Source organism: Culex pipiens, chromosome 3, assembly GCF_016801865.2.
Source record: "Culex pipiens pallens isolate TS chromosome 3, TS_CPP_V2, whole genome shotgun sequence".
NCBI classification, from domain to species: Eukaryota; Metazoa; Arthropoda; class Insecta; order Diptera; family Culicidae; genus Culex; species Culex pipiens.
The window spans coordinates 170,188,251-170,206,175 of record NC_068939.1 but is presented as its reverse complement, the minus strand read 5'-3'; the positions used below and the strand labels follow the sequence as shown (position 1 = coordinate 170,206,175).

General features: G+C 33.0%; 1 protein-coding gene across 3 annotated transcripts in view; it reads left to right on the top strand.

Annotated features, from left to right (window-relative positions):
* Positions 1-17,925, top strand: part of LOC120417644 (FERM, ARHGEF and pleckstrin domain-containing protein 1) — an 83,274-nt gene that overhangs the window by 45,796 nt on the left and 19,553 nt on the right. For 2 of the 3 annotated variants that reach the window (XM_039579761.2, XM_039579760.2), the window contains exons 3-7: positions 6,985-7,108; positions 7,175-7,418; positions 7,485-7,645; positions 11,275-11,349; positions 17,475-17,852. In XM_039579761.2, the coding sequence (XP_039435695.1) occupies positions 6,985-7,108; positions 7,175-7,418; positions 7,485-7,645; positions 11,275-11,349; positions 17,475-17,852 (982 nt within the window). Of the gene's footprint in view, positions 1-6,984; positions 7,109-7,174; positions 7,419-7,484; positions 7,646-11,274; positions 11,350-13,121; positions 13,235-17,474; positions 17,853-17,925 lie in introns of all 3 variants that reach the window. The other variant, XM_039579759.2, reaches the window with a different exon arrangement.

Sequence of the window (17,925 nt, the reverse complement as noted above, 5' to 3'; positions counted from 1 at the left end):
CTAGGTTTTTGAATGCAGCCAATTTTGTTACCATCTTAGATTACAGAAAACCTGATAAAATTTGAAGTATTTTTGGAGTAATTTTTTTCGGCTAGGGAAATTCTGAGAAGAAGATGTAGAAAAATTTGCTTCGATTTTTTTAAGTGACGCTTTGGTGAGATCATCGAGTATGAACTGTATCTTAAATTTAAAATCTCAAGATCGAAGATTTATGACAATTTTAAAATTTTATTATTTTTCTTTATTTAGTTTTGATTCAGGTTTTAGATTTTAATTTCTAAATGTTGAAATTTTTGATTTTTTTTTTCCCAAAATGTTTGTTTTGGATTTTCCCTCTAGTTTACCAAATCCTAGCAATAATACATTTTCAGCGTTTCAAGATTCTGCGTTCTGAGATTACAAAATTGAATTTATTATGAAACTCTTTTATATGTTTGTCGCAAAAATATTTATCTTAAAATGACGTGGATTTTGCGCGGATTTGGTTTTGGGATGGCGCGGATATTTTTTCGATTTCTCCGTTACAACCCTGAATAAAGGAATTTGAGAGTTCAAGAATTTATAAAATATGGTCTCTTCGGAAAAGTTGTTTCAACTTTAATAAAGATCCAGCATCCGAGATTTAAGGGATTGTACAACTACATTTTACATATTTTTCCCAAACAACATTCAAGGGCTTACAAGGTGGAGTTCCCGTGGTCAGATTGAGCTTATATTTGGAATCTATTCCAAAACACCCAAATATCTAAGTTTGATAAATAACGACTTTTCGAAAAGCTCGAGCAGGTTGTATTTTGTTTTTATTTTTATAAAATGTATTGATCGTGTGATTGATTGTCTGTAGGCTCTGGTCAAGGTAGAAAACTTTTTTTTTTAATTTTATAGCAAAAATATTTTTTTTGTAAAATTATTCAAGAAGATGTTTTCTTCAAATATCCAGAAAACTGTTTACTTTAAATACAAACATTGTTGAAAAAAACAGATCTTTTTTAAAACCGTAAACATGTGCTTGAAAAATTCACACTTAATTGTATATTTTTCTTATTTTTTCATTTTTCTAAATCTTTCTTAAGTTTTTGCAAAATTACATGTTTTTTCAAGTTTTTGTCTCCAAAACCTTTGGTTTTTTTTTTTATAAAAATACAATCCAAAATTTGAATTCTACCAAAGGCAACCATTTTAAAATTAAACATGACTTCTAACTTTAATTCAAATTTTCGATTGATTTTTTTTGAAAACTTTTTACTTTAAATTTACTTTAGGAAATGAAGTGAAATTAACTAATCGTTATTTGAAACTTGCAACAATTTTAATTATTAATTATGTTTAAAGTTTTTTTTATAGGTCCTACAAGCTATTGTGTTAAATATGTTAATAGGACCTTTTTTTTAAAAAAAAAAACTCTAGATTTTTTGATAAAGGGCAACATTTAAAATGCCTTCACCAGATAACAAAAACATAGGACATTTTTATGGTTGCTTATTTTGGATGGTCGATAAGAAAAAAATGGTTGACAAAATAAAAAAAAAGTTTTTAAGTTATTGCAGATTTCATAGTTAAACAAATAAAATAAAAAAGTCATTGAAGTTTTTCAATATCTTAAATTTCCAATATTCAAAAAGGAAAATGCATGAAACCATAAAAACGCTCTAAACAATATGTTAGTAAAAAATCGAAAATAAAAAAAATGGTGGTCTGGAGAGGTCAGGGAAAAGTCAGGGAATTTTATTTTGGGATTTGGATCGACACCATGAGGAGGGAACGCTGAGTTTTCCGCTGGAACCGTAAGCTGTCCAGCTGCAGGAACGGCTGCGCTCGTACTTCGCTGGGGAGAGTGGGACGCTGCTGCTTTCTTCTTTCTCTTTTCCTGCTCCTCGAGGTAGGCCTTGCGCGCGATGCATCCGCAGTAATTGCCGGTATGGTTACCGTCACAGTTCGCGCACTTTACGCGCGGCTTGGTTTGTTCTGCCTTGTCCCCCAAGTCCGCCTTTCGTGGCAGTGCGCACGCCTCCGAGAGGTGTGACTCACCGCACTTCACGCAGCGGGGCCGGAGGTTGCAGTTCCGCGAGCCGTGGCCGAATTTCTGGCAACGGTGGCATTGCGCTACGTCCGTCGGGTTCTTGGTGTAAAACCGCCAGTTTACCCAAAAACCGTCCAACGTCTTAGTCCGCCGCAGGTCTTGGATCTTGACGGTGCCGCGGTCGAAGTACAACAGGTACAGTGTGTGTGTACCTGTTACCGTTGTCTTGCGCGAGAGCACTTTAATCTCCCGCGGTTTTATTCCGGCGTCCGAAAGGTGACCCTTCAGGTCGGAGATCGGACGGTCTTGATAACCCTGCAAGACGACCTTAACAGGGGGCTTCTCGGGGTTGAATGTGTAGAAGTTGAAGTTGCTACGCTTCAATTCTTCAAACACCAGGTCGAAGTTCTTTTTATTCAGTGTGATCACTTGCACTGCCGACTTACCGATTTTCAGACAATATCCGAGGCCTTCCAGCAACTCGTCAACATCGTCCGCCAACGTGTCCAAAACAAAAATTGGAGGTGGTCTTCGTTCCGTTGGAGAATTATTCTTTTTTGGCGTCGGCACTTTTTTCCGTGCACAACCATCGTCGTCGTCGTCGTCGGTAGTGGTGCTACCGTCGGTGTTGTTGTTGTTTTCTTCGTCGTCGCTCAGCATCTGGAACTCGTTCCTGATGGGAATGTTGGCGGATGTTGATGTGCCACTGGTCGTGGCACCGGAGGTACCCGAACGGGTTCGCACTGGTGATCTTGGAACATATCCGGGATGAAGTAACTTTTTGTCGATTCCTTCTGCGCTCACGCTCCCCTGCGCGATGGCGGTTGACACGGCGTTGGTTTGTTTACCTTTTTGCACACGGCCGGTAGACGAACTTCGCGGGTTTTTCGAGGCCGCACTCGAACTGCCACGGCCACGGCCGGCCTTTGGCATGCTGGAGAAGCAAACTCGCGGGTAACCACAATCAATTACGGCGAAAAAAATCGAAAAAACGATGGAGCACTGAGCACTAGCTGCATGCTCTCGTGCGTACACGGAGGGAGCGTGTCAAAAAGAACTCTAATAAAGTGAAAAGCATGCAAAATTTTGCTTCGTTTGATAACCATATTGCAAATTATGAAAATTTGAGTACTTTAAAAAAATACGGTATTTTGTGAACAATTTTGTGTTAATCCCTGGGCCTTGTAAAGTCAAGGGGCATGATTTGATCCTAGTGCATTAGTTAAAATTTGGGTATAAATTCTTTTTTATAAGCACTATGGACACCACTTCATGCTACGAGAACTCGCTTTGCCGCAGCCCCGGGGCTTAAGCGTTGACCGATAAGCTGTCTTCGTGAACTAAGTAGTTCTCCGATAGTGAAAATATCACAATTGCACAAGACACCGCTGCTTCTGTGACTTTTTCACTATCACAATGTGGGATTTAGGTTGGGACTTCAGGATAGAACAATTGATTTGTTGCTTAGCATTAGCATTTAAAATAAATCTGTATCCTTTCCAAATCTATTTGATGTTAAAGTTAGTTGCAATTGTTAAGTTAAAGTAATGCTGTCAATAAACTTTGATTGATGTAGAATACTAGGCATTCTTTTATGTCAAATTGTCCATAGAGTCTCAATCAATCAATAATGTAATGATATCGGACAAAATTCGTTGATCTGTTGAACTAACGGTTTTCGGATTATGGTTGTATCGACCATTGCACAGTGGGAAAAAAGGACCCAAAAAATTACCGCAACATGATTTCGCGCAAACCATCGATTGCTATACACCAAAAGCTTCGTTTTTGCACCAGGAACAATAATCCGATGAAAAATCGCACTGCACGGACCGGTGGCCGGAGTACAGGCCACCGGAAGATCCGGATTTTTGGAAAAAGTGTCAGATTTATCCAATTGTGAACTGATAAGCTTTCTTCTACCATGAATAGTCACGCAAAACAATCCTAGAATAATATTAAATACCATAGGACCCATCGGAACCGGTTCCACCAATCTCCGGTGGCCACATCCGGAACCGCATTAGGAAACAGCGTAAACTAGTCATGCGACGTATCAAACTTCTTGATTTTGGATGGAGAGTATCCTTAAAATGTATTTTTGCCTCCGGTGACCGGTTCCCAGGTTCTCCGGTGGCCACATCCGAAGATCATATTTGGCAAATTCCTGAAACCACTCTTGCGACATATCAAACTTCATGTTTTTAAAAGAGGAGTGTATAACTCATGTCCCCATCCAAAATCAAGAAGTTTGATACGTCGCATGACTGGTTAACACTGTTTCCTAAGGCGGTTCAAGATGTGGCCACCGGAGATTGGTGGAACCGGTTCCGATGGGTCCTATGGTATTTAATATTATTCTAGGATTGTTTTGCGTGACTATTCATGGTAGAAGAAAGCTTATCAGTTCACAATTGGATAAATCTGACACTTTTTCCAAAAATCCGGATCTTCCGGTGGCCTGTACTCCGGCCACCGGTCCGTGCAGTGCGATTTTTCATCGGATTATTGTTCCTGGTGCAAAAACGAAGCTTTTGGTGTATAGCAATCGATAGTTTGCGCGAAATCATGTTGCGGTAATTTTTTGGGCCCTTTTTTCCCACTGTGCATTGTTGCGAATCGAGGAACTACGGATCTTTTGACGTAAATGGTCATTTCTTTTTCAAATCGCGATTTCTATCCTATTTGTATATCAGTTCATAAATTTTTATTGTTTTTGATAGAAGTAGTACTACAACAGTTAAAGGAATGTTTAGTTTTGAACATTAAGTTTAGAGGATTTTAGATTAAAGTTTAGATTTTCAATCCAAAGTAGTTAGCAAATAAATATTAGCATAGCATAGCATAGCATAGCATAGCATAGCATAGCATAGCATAACGGGTCTGCACCACGCTGTAGGGGGTGCCACAATGGTCAATTCAATATTCTTAGACAATTTGATTGCTGCCCGGTACAACCAAGAATATCTAAGAACGTAAATTTCCACACTGTGCTCCAAGGCTACGCTCATACAGTCCCGTGGGGATTTGGGAGGGGATGTTTTTGTTGTTCACTAGTGGCAAAAGTGCAGGGAACCCATGCGACTTTTAAAAGTGAACGGAATATTTTTGGGAGGTTTGGAATGGGGGTAAGGGGAATTTCATCGGGCCGATGAAAATGGTTGAGTGCGTAATGTATTTAATGATTTGAATGTTTGTAAGTGTAAATGTGAGTCTGTAGTGTATTATCTAATTAGCATATAGTTTTGTAATAATAATAAATAATAAATATAATAAATATAGTAAATAAAATAAATATAATAAATACAATCAAGATGATTCCAGGAAGCTGTAAAAAACGGTTATTTAAAATATAAATGCTCCTGATGGTTCCCATGCTGTTTTAGAAAGTTTCGTTAATTTAAGCAATTTGATCATATATGGTATGAGGAGATGGTATATTACAGGAAAGGATTAGGATAAGGAATAATATGAACATTTAAATAAATCATATAGTGAGTAGAAAAATTTAGATGTAGACATTTAATTTAAAATAATTCCAGGAAGCTGTAAAAAATGAAAATAATTTTAAAACTAATACTCCAGATGGAAACACAAATAAAACAACAAAGACACAAGAATCCTAACACGCGGCTTCGCACCTTCCACATAATTCGACATGAAGACGATCACGAATACAGCACAAAAAGAACGCCACAAAAATCCATCTTCCCGGCGCTGCTGCTCACACGACACTCAGTAGTTAGCAAATAAATATTTGGACTTAAATGAATAATTGAATAAGTTGGACTTATGAATAACATACAACTGTGCATTTATTCTAGATTCAGATCCATACAGCGTCAGTGTTTATTTGGTCGAAGTGTACTAATTCATTGGCAGATCTGGTTCTAGTTGTAATGTACGACAAGACTACTGACGGACGTGACAGGACGAGGGCCCAGTTTAGAGGTTTCAACATCAACAATGTGCGGCTGGATCACCCTCCCAAAAAAAAAAAAATACATAAATAAATAAATAAATAAATTACTCCATTTCAAAAAATATATTAGTGAAAGCATTAAAAATTTAACATAATATGGTTGAATTAATCGATTCTAGAAAGATTTTAAAAATGAGTTATCGTCTATTATCGGCGAAAACCATTATCGCCGATAGAATTATCGAAATAACGATCCCGACGATAACGACCGATAAGACCGTTATCGTTATCGAGCCTCGATAATTTCATCGTTAACAACCTTGATTTGAACAGTCTTTATTTGATTGAAAATACATAAATGAGCAATATGCAATGTATTGTGAATAGTTTACAATAGTTTTTACAAGTTTTTTTTCCATGAAAATGTAAATTTTAGTGATTTTTTGCCACCTTGATTTTTAAAGGAAATTTTGAAGAGAGGGTTACAAAAAATTCAAAAATATAGTTTTTCTCAAATTGATACCTACAACTTTGCCGAAGACACCAAATTATCAAAAGCTCAATTTTCAAGATACAGTTTCTACAATGTATGAAAACTTGTATGGACGCATAATGACGCAAAATGGCTTCTTTGGTTATAGGGAAGGCACCTACAAAGTTTGAGGTAAATAAAAAAAATATAAAAAATAATCGATGGCCAAAATTTGGAATGGCTCAGCTAAAGAAAGAAACGAAAATGTAAAATTTATTTTGAATATTTAAATTATACACTCTACTCGTCGACATTTTTAATAAATTTAGAGAAAATGATTAAATTTTAGGATTTTTTTTTTTATTTTATAAAAAAGCTCACGCACGCGAAGTTCTTTGCAAAGTATTTAAACACAAAAAAACATGAAACATTTTTCAAGGATTTCTGTCTTTTATTTCTTTGGTGTCTGTCTTGTAAAAAACAAAAGATGTTTGTTTTTTGCCCCTTGAATTTTTTTATATAAAATTTTCTAAACGATATATAATTTTCTAACTGCTCTTCTACCCACAGCATCCTGCGGAGATTACGCCCCGGAAGACTACCCGGATCACACGTACCTGTCCTCGTACAGGTTCGTGCCCCAGCAGGACCACACCATGCAGCGGCGGATCATGGAGAATCACAAAAAGCACATGTAGGTTATCATTTTTAATCAAAAGGATTCTGTTCTTTATTAATTATCTCCCCCACCCCCTTCCAGAGGACAATCCCCGGCGGAGGCGGACCTGAACCTGCTGGAGACGGCCCGGCGCTGCGAGCTGTACGGCATGAAGATGCACCCGGGCAAGGACCACGAGAGCGTCCCGCTGAACCTGGCCGTGGCGCACATGGGCATCGCCGTCTTCCAGGGCATCACCCGGATAAACACCTTCTCGTGGGCCAAAATTCGGAAGATTTCGTTCAAGCGGAAAAAGTTTCTCATCAAGCTGCACCCGGAGAACTACGTAAGGGTTTGCCTATCGGAAGCAGGTCAAGTCATGCTCAACCAATCTTTTTGCCTTCCACCACAGATGTACCACAAGGACACGGTCGAGTTCTTCTTCGAGGGGCGGAACGAGTGTAAAAACTTTTGGAAAAAGTGCGTCGAAAATCACGGCTTCTTCCGGTGCTCGGCCGTGCAGAACGTGCAGCGGCGGAAGGCACGCGTCCTGTCCCGGGGCAGTTCGTTCAGGTACGGAACAATTTTAAAGAGGGGTTGCTTGGGTTCGCGCTAATTGGGGGATGGCTCCATTATTCATTACGAGGGGGGAGGACATGTCAGAGTGTTGAATTAATGTATCAACGGCAACCGCGACGAGGGTCTATTAATCAAAACGGCGATGTAAGAGGAAATGTTAATTGTTACAAAATTGAGGGTGAATAAATAATAAAGGGATTTTGTAGTTGTCGTTGGTAAAGATTGGAATGTCCTTTTAATCAGCAAAAGGTTCTGTTCTGAGTTGTGTAACTTTATGATAGATTTGGTGTTCAGGAAAAAGTTGTAGTTGTATCAGTTGTATATACCAATATAAAATAAAAACGATTCTAAAAAAAACAACTTGATACTAAAAATTCTGGATTTTTTCAAGGTTGTTTAGTTTGCACTGTTTATCCTTTTTTTTAAATTAACATGTATATTTAAAGTTTGCCACCTGATTTATTACATTTTGAAATTTTAGAAATTTAAAACATTAAAACATTAAAACATTAAAACATTAAAACATTAAAACATTAAAACATTAAAACATTAAAACATTAAAACATTAAAACATTAAAACATTAAAACATTAAAACATTAAAACATTAAAACATTAAAACATTAAAACATTAAAACATTAAAACATTAAAACATTAAAACATTAAAACATTTAAACATTTAAACATTTAAACATTTAAACATTTAAACATTTAAACATTTAAACATTTAAACATTTAAACATTTAAACATTTAAACATTAAAACATTTTAACATTTTAACATTTTAACATTTTAACATTTTAACATTTTAACATTTAAACATTTAAACATTTAAACATTTAAACATTAAAACATTTAAACATTTAAACATTTAAACATTTAAACATTTAAACATTTAAACATTTAAACATTTAAACATTTAAACATTTAAACATTTAAACATTTAAACATTTAAACATTTAAACATTTAAACATTTAAACATTTTAACATTTTAACATTTAAACATTTAAACATTTAAACATTTAAACATTTTAACATTTAAACATTTTAACATTTAAACATTTAAACATTTAAACATTTAAACATTTAAACATTTAAACATTTAAACATTTAAACATTTAAACATTTAAACATTTAAACATTTAAACATTTAAACATTTAATCATTTAAACATTTAAACATTTAAACATTTAAACATTTAAACATTTAAACATTTAAACATTTAAACATTTAAACATTTAAACATTTAAACATTTAAACATTTAAACATTTAAACATTTAAACATTTAAACATTTAAACATTTAACCTTCGGGAAGTCGCATGTTTTCGCCTTTCTTACAAGTGCTCTTACAAACTGTGTACAAAGTACACGTACGCGACCTCCGGTGGGTTAAACATTTAAACATTTAAACATTTGAACATTTAAACTTTTCAACTTTTCAACTTTTCAACATTTAAACTTTTCAACTTTTAAACTTAAACTTTTAAACTTTTAAACTTTTAAACCTTTAAACTTTTAAACTTTTAAACTTTTAAACTTTTAAACTTTTAAACTTTTAAACTTTTAAACTTTTAAACTTTTAAACTTTTAAACTTTTAAACTTTTAAACTTAAAAGATAAAAGATAAAAGATAAAAGATAAAAGATAAAAGATAAAAGATAAAAGATAAAAGATAAAAGATAAAAGATAAAAGATAAAAGATAAAAGATAAAAGATAAAAGATAAAAGATAAAAGATAAAAGATAAAAGATAAAAGATAAAAGATAAAAGATAAAAGATAAAAGATTAAAGATAAAAGATAAAAGATAAAAGATAAAAGATAAAAGATAAAAGATAAAAGATAAAAGATAAAAGATAAAAGATAAAAGATAAAAGATAAAAGATAAAAGATAAAAGATAAAAGATAAAAGATAAAAGATAAAAGATAAAAGATAAAAGATAAAAGATAAAAGATAAAAGATAAAAGATAAAAGATAAAAGATAAAAGATAAAAGATAAAAGATAAAAGATAAAAGATAAAAGATAAAAGATAAAAGATAAAAGATAAAAGATAAAAGATAAAAGATAAAAGATAAAAGATAAAAGATAAAAGATAAAATATAAAAGATAAAAGATAAAAGATAAAAGATAAAAGATAAAAGATAAAAGATAAAAGATAAAAGATAAAAGATAAAAGATAAAAGATAAAAGATAAAAGATAAAAGATAAAAGATAAAAGATAAAAGATAAAAGATAAAAGATAAAAGATAAAAGATAAAAGATAAAAGATAAAAGATAAAAGATAAAAGATAAAAGATAAAAGATAAAAGATAAAAGATAAAAGATAAAAGATAAAAGATAAAAGATAAAAGATAAAAGATAAAAGAAAAGATAAAAGATAAAAGATAAAAGATAAAAGATAAAAGATAAAAGATAAAAGATAAAAGATAAAAGATAAAAGATAAAAGATAAAAGATAAAAGATAAAAGATAAAAGATAAAAGATAAAAGATAAAAGATAAAAGATAAAAGATAAAAGATAAAAGATAAAAGATAAAAGATAAAAGATAAAAGATAAAAGATAAAAGATAAAAGATAAAAGATAAAAGATAAAAGATAAAAGATAAAAGATAAAAGATAAAAGATAAAAGATAAAAGATTAAAGATAAAAGATAAAAGATAAAAGATAAAAGATAAAAGATAAAAGATAAAAGACAAAAGACAAAAGATAAAAGATAAAAGATAAAAGATAAAAGATAAAAGATAAAAGATAAAAGATAAAAGATAAAAAATAAAAGATAAAAGATAAAAGACAAAAGACAAAAGATAAAAGATAAAAGATAAAAGACAAGAGACAAGAGACAAGAGACAAGAGACAAGAGACAAGAGACAAGAGACAAGAGACAAGAGACAAGAGACAAGAGATAAGAGACAAGAGACTAGAGACAAGAGACAAGAGACAAGAGACAAGAGACAAGAGACAAGAGACAAGAGACAAGAGACAAGAGACAAGAGACAAGAGACAAGAGACAAGAGACAAGAGACAAGAGACAAGAAACAAGAGACAAGAACAAAAGACAAGACAATAGACAAGGTGTTGTTTTGGAGCTTTGGTGTCCTCAGAAGTTTTTTTTTTTTCATAAAATTATTCTTCAGAAGAGTTGTTGCAAATAAAAGGGGTAACTTTTGGTAAGGTTGAAAATTAGGGTGGTTCACGGTTAGAATGATTTTGAAAATTTAACTTTGTATGAATATTTTTGGTATTTTTTTTTTATGTCTTTAAGAAAGAAAAGAAAAGGAACTTTTTTATTTTTCAGAAAATCATTTTTTCACAATTCTTTACCACTGTGCAATAGGATGAACATTTTCAATCTACGAATGAAATTTTGAGAGAATTACTCTCGCGGGATGAGCCTTATTCTTTCGGTAAATTTTATACCATTGTTCTCTCGACTACCCGTTTTGGGTGTATCAATTCAATGTGGTGCTAACGTCACTAATTACCACATTAACACTTCTGACAAGCTTGTTGTAGGGTTTGTCCTTCCTCGCTTGGGAGCTGCAGCAAAAACAAAATCGCTGAGCAAGAACTTTTCAACTAATCCCTCGTTTATTTTCTCCCACGATTCACACCAATCAACAGGTACAGCGGCAAAACCCAAAAGCAAATCATCGAGTTTGTTCGTGACAATTACGTAAAACGGCAGACGTTCCAAAGGTAAATATTGATCGCCCTTCTCTCTCACTCTCTATCCCTCAAACGTTACTGTGTTTCCGAGCATTCGAGCAAAAAAAAATCCCAACTTTGCTCGTTCGGCTTTCCCTGTGTTTTAGGGCCACTTCTTCCTCTGCCATTGTTCTGTATACTAATACCATCACCATAAAATACACACTCACACTAATACTACTGCTGCTATGGCCACGTCTACTAAGGCTTTGTTTTCTATTCTGTCCTTGCTTTTCCTGATTGCCGGAATCGGGCGTAGCAAATTCCTCCTGGCAAACATGTTAGATTTTGCGCTCCCTTATTTTTCGTTTGCTTTTAAATTAGTTTGTCGCTTTGTCTTGAATTCCGCGTTTTCAACAATAAGGCCAATAAAAAATTTAAAATTAGTTTGAATTATGTTATTTAAAACAAGTTACAGCCTATGTTTTCTAGTTTTTTAAGTTTCCTTTTAGTTTAATTTAAATATAGTTTTGTTTATTTCCAATCAACTTGAAAAGCCAAAATTTAAAAACCAAAATCACACATTATTCTTTTGTGAAAATATTGAATTCCTGTAAAGCCGTCGAACGTCCCATCTCTTTATCTTTCTATTAGTTTCTTTACGAAGTTACTTTTATCCATGTTTTAAGATTTAGAATCAGTTCAATTTAAAAAAACATTAATTTCAGCAGTAGTATTGCGTTCCTTTGTGTTTGTGTTTCATCGTATTAATAGTGGATCAACTTTTGTTAATTAAAATTATGTTCATTTATTTACTCATGTTTGGTTAACTTAAATTTTATTTTTCGAGCATTGAAGCAAACCTGGTGAAACTACGGATTCTCTAATTTTCCCCCTGACATGGATTTAAAAAACATATGACACCAACGGGATTTATGCACCTATCATGCCTGTTTGCCTCAGTTGAACCGGCGACTTTACCAATATTGTTGTCTAACAACCATCTGAAGCAAGTTAAAATATGGTTAATCTTTACAAAAAAAAAAACATTGTTCATACTTTAGAGTTTCAGCCTAGATAGCAACTATTTTGCAATTGCAACTTTCAATTTTTCATTATTTTCGATCAATTCTATATTTTACATGCAAAACATTTATTAAACTTCGAGTGTTCTAACAATTTACAGAAAAAAAGTACACTGCTTGCGATACACTCAACTCATGAATCTCATCAATCCTTCTTTTTTCACTTGCGTTTCTCATTCGATGTGTCATCATCAGTGTCGCTCGCAAAACGATGAGAGAGCGCAAACCACCTAGAATTGCCTCACTCCCTCTCTCTCTCTCACTTCCATTTTGATGTTTGTGATTCCATACCCACTCACGAGTATCTCTTTCTCGCTTTCCGTTTTACCTCCTCACATCACTTAAAATGCTCTAACCCCTCTCTCTTTCTCTTTCTTGCTCCTCGCGCACGCTCGCACTCTCGTTCACCATTCGCTCTATTCGCAACTCTCCCTCTCCCTCTCTCTCATTCCGTGCATACGAATGCGTGCGTGTGCGTGTGTGCGTGCGATGCTCGCGCAAATTCATACCAAAAAATAACAAAAAAAAAATAATAAAACAAAAAAAACATTTTGAAAAAAAAACCCAACCTAATCCGTAAGTTTTTACACATTGTTGTTGCTCTCTATTGTTATCCGTTATTTTTTTCTTCTCTTTCTCGTTTTTTGTCTCCGTTTTTGTGTTTTTTTCTTCTTCTCTTTTTTCTCTCTCTTTCGTCCGCATATCCGACGTAACCACGAAAAACGAAACGAAAAACAGGTCTCAGTCTTTCCGTCAGGGTCCTCTGCATTCAAGTACCCGAAGTCAGTCACGCACTTCATGCAATGTGAATCAAAGCATCTCGGCTCATCCCTTACTTCCGATCGAAACCGGTTTGTATTATTTTTTATCTTTATCTTTTATTTATTACATTTAGTTTGTTAAGTTTGTTTGTATTTAGTTTGTTACACTTAAGTTATTTGTTAGCTTCGTTTTGATTAGTTTGATCCACCTTGTAGATTCTTTGCACTTTTTCTTAAATAACTAAAGTACAAGTACACTCAGCGGCTAAATTATACACGACTGAATCTAAGACGAAGGAGTTCAATTTTCAAAATTTATTAGCCTTCAAAAAAAAGTAGAAATAAACAATTTAATTACATACAAATCTACTTAAAATATTTAGATAAAATATTAAAATTCTTTATTAAAAAAAAACACCTAAAAAAGCGTTTTTCCGATTCAGTTTGACATGCTATTTTCAAGAAAAGAAAAGGCTTGAATTTGTCTGCTAGGCTTTTGATCTGCACTAAACCTAATGTTTTGAAGATCAATCCACTCAGTGCATCCTGCTCATTCTTAATATAAACATACACTGAAATGAATGAGATGCACTGTTAGGTTACAATTCCACATTTGCCTTTTAGCATTGTTTTGCTTGATACAAAAAAAAACTACGACCTCATCTGACGGTTCACGTCTCGCCTATGAATGTATTAGTGAGATTGTAATCGCGCGAACGAGAGAAGAGATTTTTTTTCTCTCTTTTAACTTTCTCTCTCAAAGAATACGCAATGAAACTCTTTTGATGACATTTCTTCCATCGCTGAACCAAACATTTGAATCTTGCTAAAGATTCAATTCACAATTGGAAATGTTTTTTCTGAGTGAAAAAAATCAGTTTTTGATAAAAATGAGTGGTTCTTCACGATTTCGCAAATCGACTTTTCTTTTTATTTTTTTTTAATTGAATTAAACTTTGTCCATGTATTCCCTATGTCAAAAGAGATTATTTTGCATAATTATTTTTTTCCATACAAAATGTAAATGTATAAAATTCAAATTCTTGAGAAGGGATTTTCTGATCGATTTGGTGTCTTCGGCAAAGTTGTAGGTTAGTAGGACTAAACAATAAAACATAGGTACACTAGGGTGACAATAAAAAAAATGGACATAAGAGATACCCCTGATTCGATTTCTTAAGAAAAAATATGTCACTGTGAAAATTTTGAGCAAAATCGGTTAAAGGTTAAGGGTCGATTTTTATCGTTGAAGTTGGTTAAAAAAAATCCTTTTCATACAAAAACGTCTTCTTTAAATCGTTAATAACTCGTCAGGGTTAAGTCGGATCGTTTTGCGTTCTTCGACAAAGTTTTTTTTGTCATAAAAATTTACTTAAGAATCTTACACTTGATCCGACACACCTTTTGGCGAAATTTTGAAATTTACAAACTTCAATGATAAAAGCGACCCTTAACCCTTAACCGATTTGGCTCAAAATTGGCACAGTTACTTATTTTCCTAAAGAATCGAGCCAGGGAGTATCTCTTACGATCCTCCATTTTCTTTCTTGTCGCCCTAAGGTACACGAAAAAAATAAAATTTTCTTGTTTAACATTTAATGTCTACAAATTTAATTCCCAAAATACGTTTTTATTATTTAAGATTTTTTAATATTATTAGGGGAAGAAAAATAAATAATTTGAACCATAGTGATGGTGCAAAATCTGGTTTAGGAGATATGAGTTTATGAAAAATAGTGTTTTTTATACATATCTAAAATATGCACTTAAAAATATTTAAAAATACATTAAAAGTAAAACAGAATTTTCAATCGAAAAATACTTTGCATGTTTTTTTTTCTGATAAAATATACCGTTTTCAAGTTAGGTACACATTTTCGATTTTTAAAAGGTATTTAGAGTTAAAAAAATAATTATCGCAAGAACAGCCTTACAAAGAATTAGAATCGATGAAAATGAATTGCTCTAAGTGTCACCTAATTAGCCTGTCCGTTTAGATCCGTAAAATAAAATAAAATTCTGATAAAAATGAAAACAATTTAAATATTTGACTTTCTAAAAGGTTAATTTTTGATCAAGTTATAAAATTTCCGAAATTATTGAAAAGATCAGAAAATTTCGCAAAAGTTTCAATTTATAGCATTAAGAATCGGGCCAATAGTTTTCGAGTTATCGTCAGTTCAAAATTCCAGAAAACCTTTTCATTCAAGAATTAATTTTTATGCTTTTATACCTAAGATTAGTTAGATATTACTGAGTAATTCTCTAAGAAATTGGTCTATTTTTTTAATTTTAATTTTTGTATTTTTTTAATCCGACTGAAACTTTTTTTGGTGCCTTCGGTAAGCCCAAAGCAGTCATTTTGAATCATTAGTTTGTCCATATAATTTCCATACAAATTTGGCAGCTGTCCATACAAAATTCGAAAATCTATAACTTTAGAAGGATTTTTTGATCGTTTTGGTGTCTTCGGAAAAGTTGTAGGTATGGATAAGGACTACACTGAAAAAAAAAATGATACACGGTAAAAAAATGGTGATTTTTAATTTCACTTTTTGTCACTAAAACTTGATTTGCAAAAAAAAGCAATGACATTAAATGCCAACTTTTCAGAAATTTACAGAATGAGCAAAAAATCTTTGACCTAGTTATGAATTTTTGAATCTATACTGATTTTTTCAAAAAATCGAAATATTGGTCGCAAAAATTTTTGAACTTCATTTTTCGAAGTAAAATTGAATTTGTAAGCAAAAAATACTTTAGTGAAATTTTGATAAAATGCACCATTTCAAGTTATAGCAATTTCAGGTAACTTTTTTGAAAACAGTAGCAGTTATTTTTTTTTAATTTGTGCCCATGTTTGCCCATTCTTGAAAAAAAAATTTTTTGAAAATATTTTGCATTTTTGAACTTTGTTGATACGACCCTAAGTTGTTGAGATATTGCCATGCAAAAATTTAAAAACTGGAAAATTTATGTTTTTTAAGCACTTTATCAAAATTTCACTAAAGTACTTTTTGATTGCAAATTTGATTTTACTTCGAAAAATGAAGTTGAAAAATTTTTGCGACCGATTTTTTTGAAAAAAAAAAAACAGTATTGATTCAAAAATTCATAACTCGGTCAATGATTTTTTGCCCATTCTGGATATTTCTGAAAAGTTGGCATTTGATGTCCCATAAAACATATAAAAAAAATAGTGTTTTTTTGCAAATCAAGTTTTAGTGACAAAAAGTTAAATTAAAAATAACCAAAAAAATTTTACCGTGTTTCATGTTTTTCCAGTGTAGTCCGTATCCATACCTACAACTTTGCCGAAGACACTAAATCGATCAAAAAATTCCTTCAAAAGATACAGATTTTCTAATTTTCATAAATCATTTTTGTATGGACAGCTGCCAAATTTGAATGGAAAATTATATGGACAAACTAATGATGCAAAATGGCTTCTTTGGGCATATCAAAGGCACCAAAATAGTTTCAGCCGGATTATAAAATAGAAAAAAAAAAATCGAATTACCGAAATCTCAGAGAATTGCTCAACTCGAATACGGTACGTTTTATAAAAAAAAAAAACTTTTCGATTGCATTTGCTTTAAAAATTATAATTAATTTTTTTTTATATCCAGATTTTCGATATTTCTCAGAAAACACTATTTTTTACAAAAATAATTTTTCTAAAATCAAATTTTGCAGCATCTACGGCTCACAATAGTCTTTATTAGTCTCCTAAAACATATCATACAATTTTGAAAATTTAAAACACCTTTTTTAGGAATTCAACTTTTAGTAATAATAAGTTAAATAAAATAAAGGGAATTATTTTTTCTATGTAAAATTTTTTTTTGAAAATTCCTAATCCTAATGGTATTAGTTTGTTATTACAATAACAATCTAAAATAAAAAAAACAAAGACAAATAACAAATCTTGTTATAAATAACATAACATGTTATTGGTTTAGTATTGAACAATAGCAAAGCAGGTTATTCCCAAGTTATTACCGTCTGCTCGGGTAGGGAATGCATGGACAAAGTTTCATCCATTTGAAAAAAAAATTAAATTATTAAATCGCGAAATTTTTTGCGATATTGTAGAGAAATTCACTTTGCCGGTTTCGCTGCAACTGAGTGTACTGTAAACTTGATACGATAAGCTTGCATTGATTAGATTTTTTAAAATCTTCAGCAGATCTCAAACATTTAAGTAGCAGGTTATTTTACTTTAAGCATTTTATCGATGTGATTCTGTTGAGCAGTTGTGTAAGCGTTTGTGTTTCCCCCAAGAAGTGAAGTTGATCCCTAACCACATCTTTCCCCCGTATCGTCGCAGCGGAATGGGAACGTCGCAGTCAGAGCAACGCCTTGAGGACGCCTTCTCAGACGAGGAAACCAGCGGGTACGGCGGAGGATCACCGACCCGGCAGTCCTACCGGCCGCAACAGCCATTCAGCGTCGGCGGGTCAGCTCACGGAAGCCCAGGTGGAGACCTATCCGACGAGGAGCTATGCCCAAATGGGGGGGATTTCGTCGTCCTCGGGAATGGGGGCGGACCCGCACCACCAGGACTCGAGTCGCTCTGTCTCACCGGGGGGCACATGGAGTTCGCCGTATCACCTCAACAACAGCAACAACAGCAGCAGCAATCATGCGGCAACGGCGCTGCGCGAAGCCGATCGGGGTCGTGCACGTCAAGACGGTCACAGTTCCGGTGAGTACGAAGCGATCTTACACACACGATTCTTTTTTTTCTGTTGAGTTCAAACCATGCATCGCGTTACGTG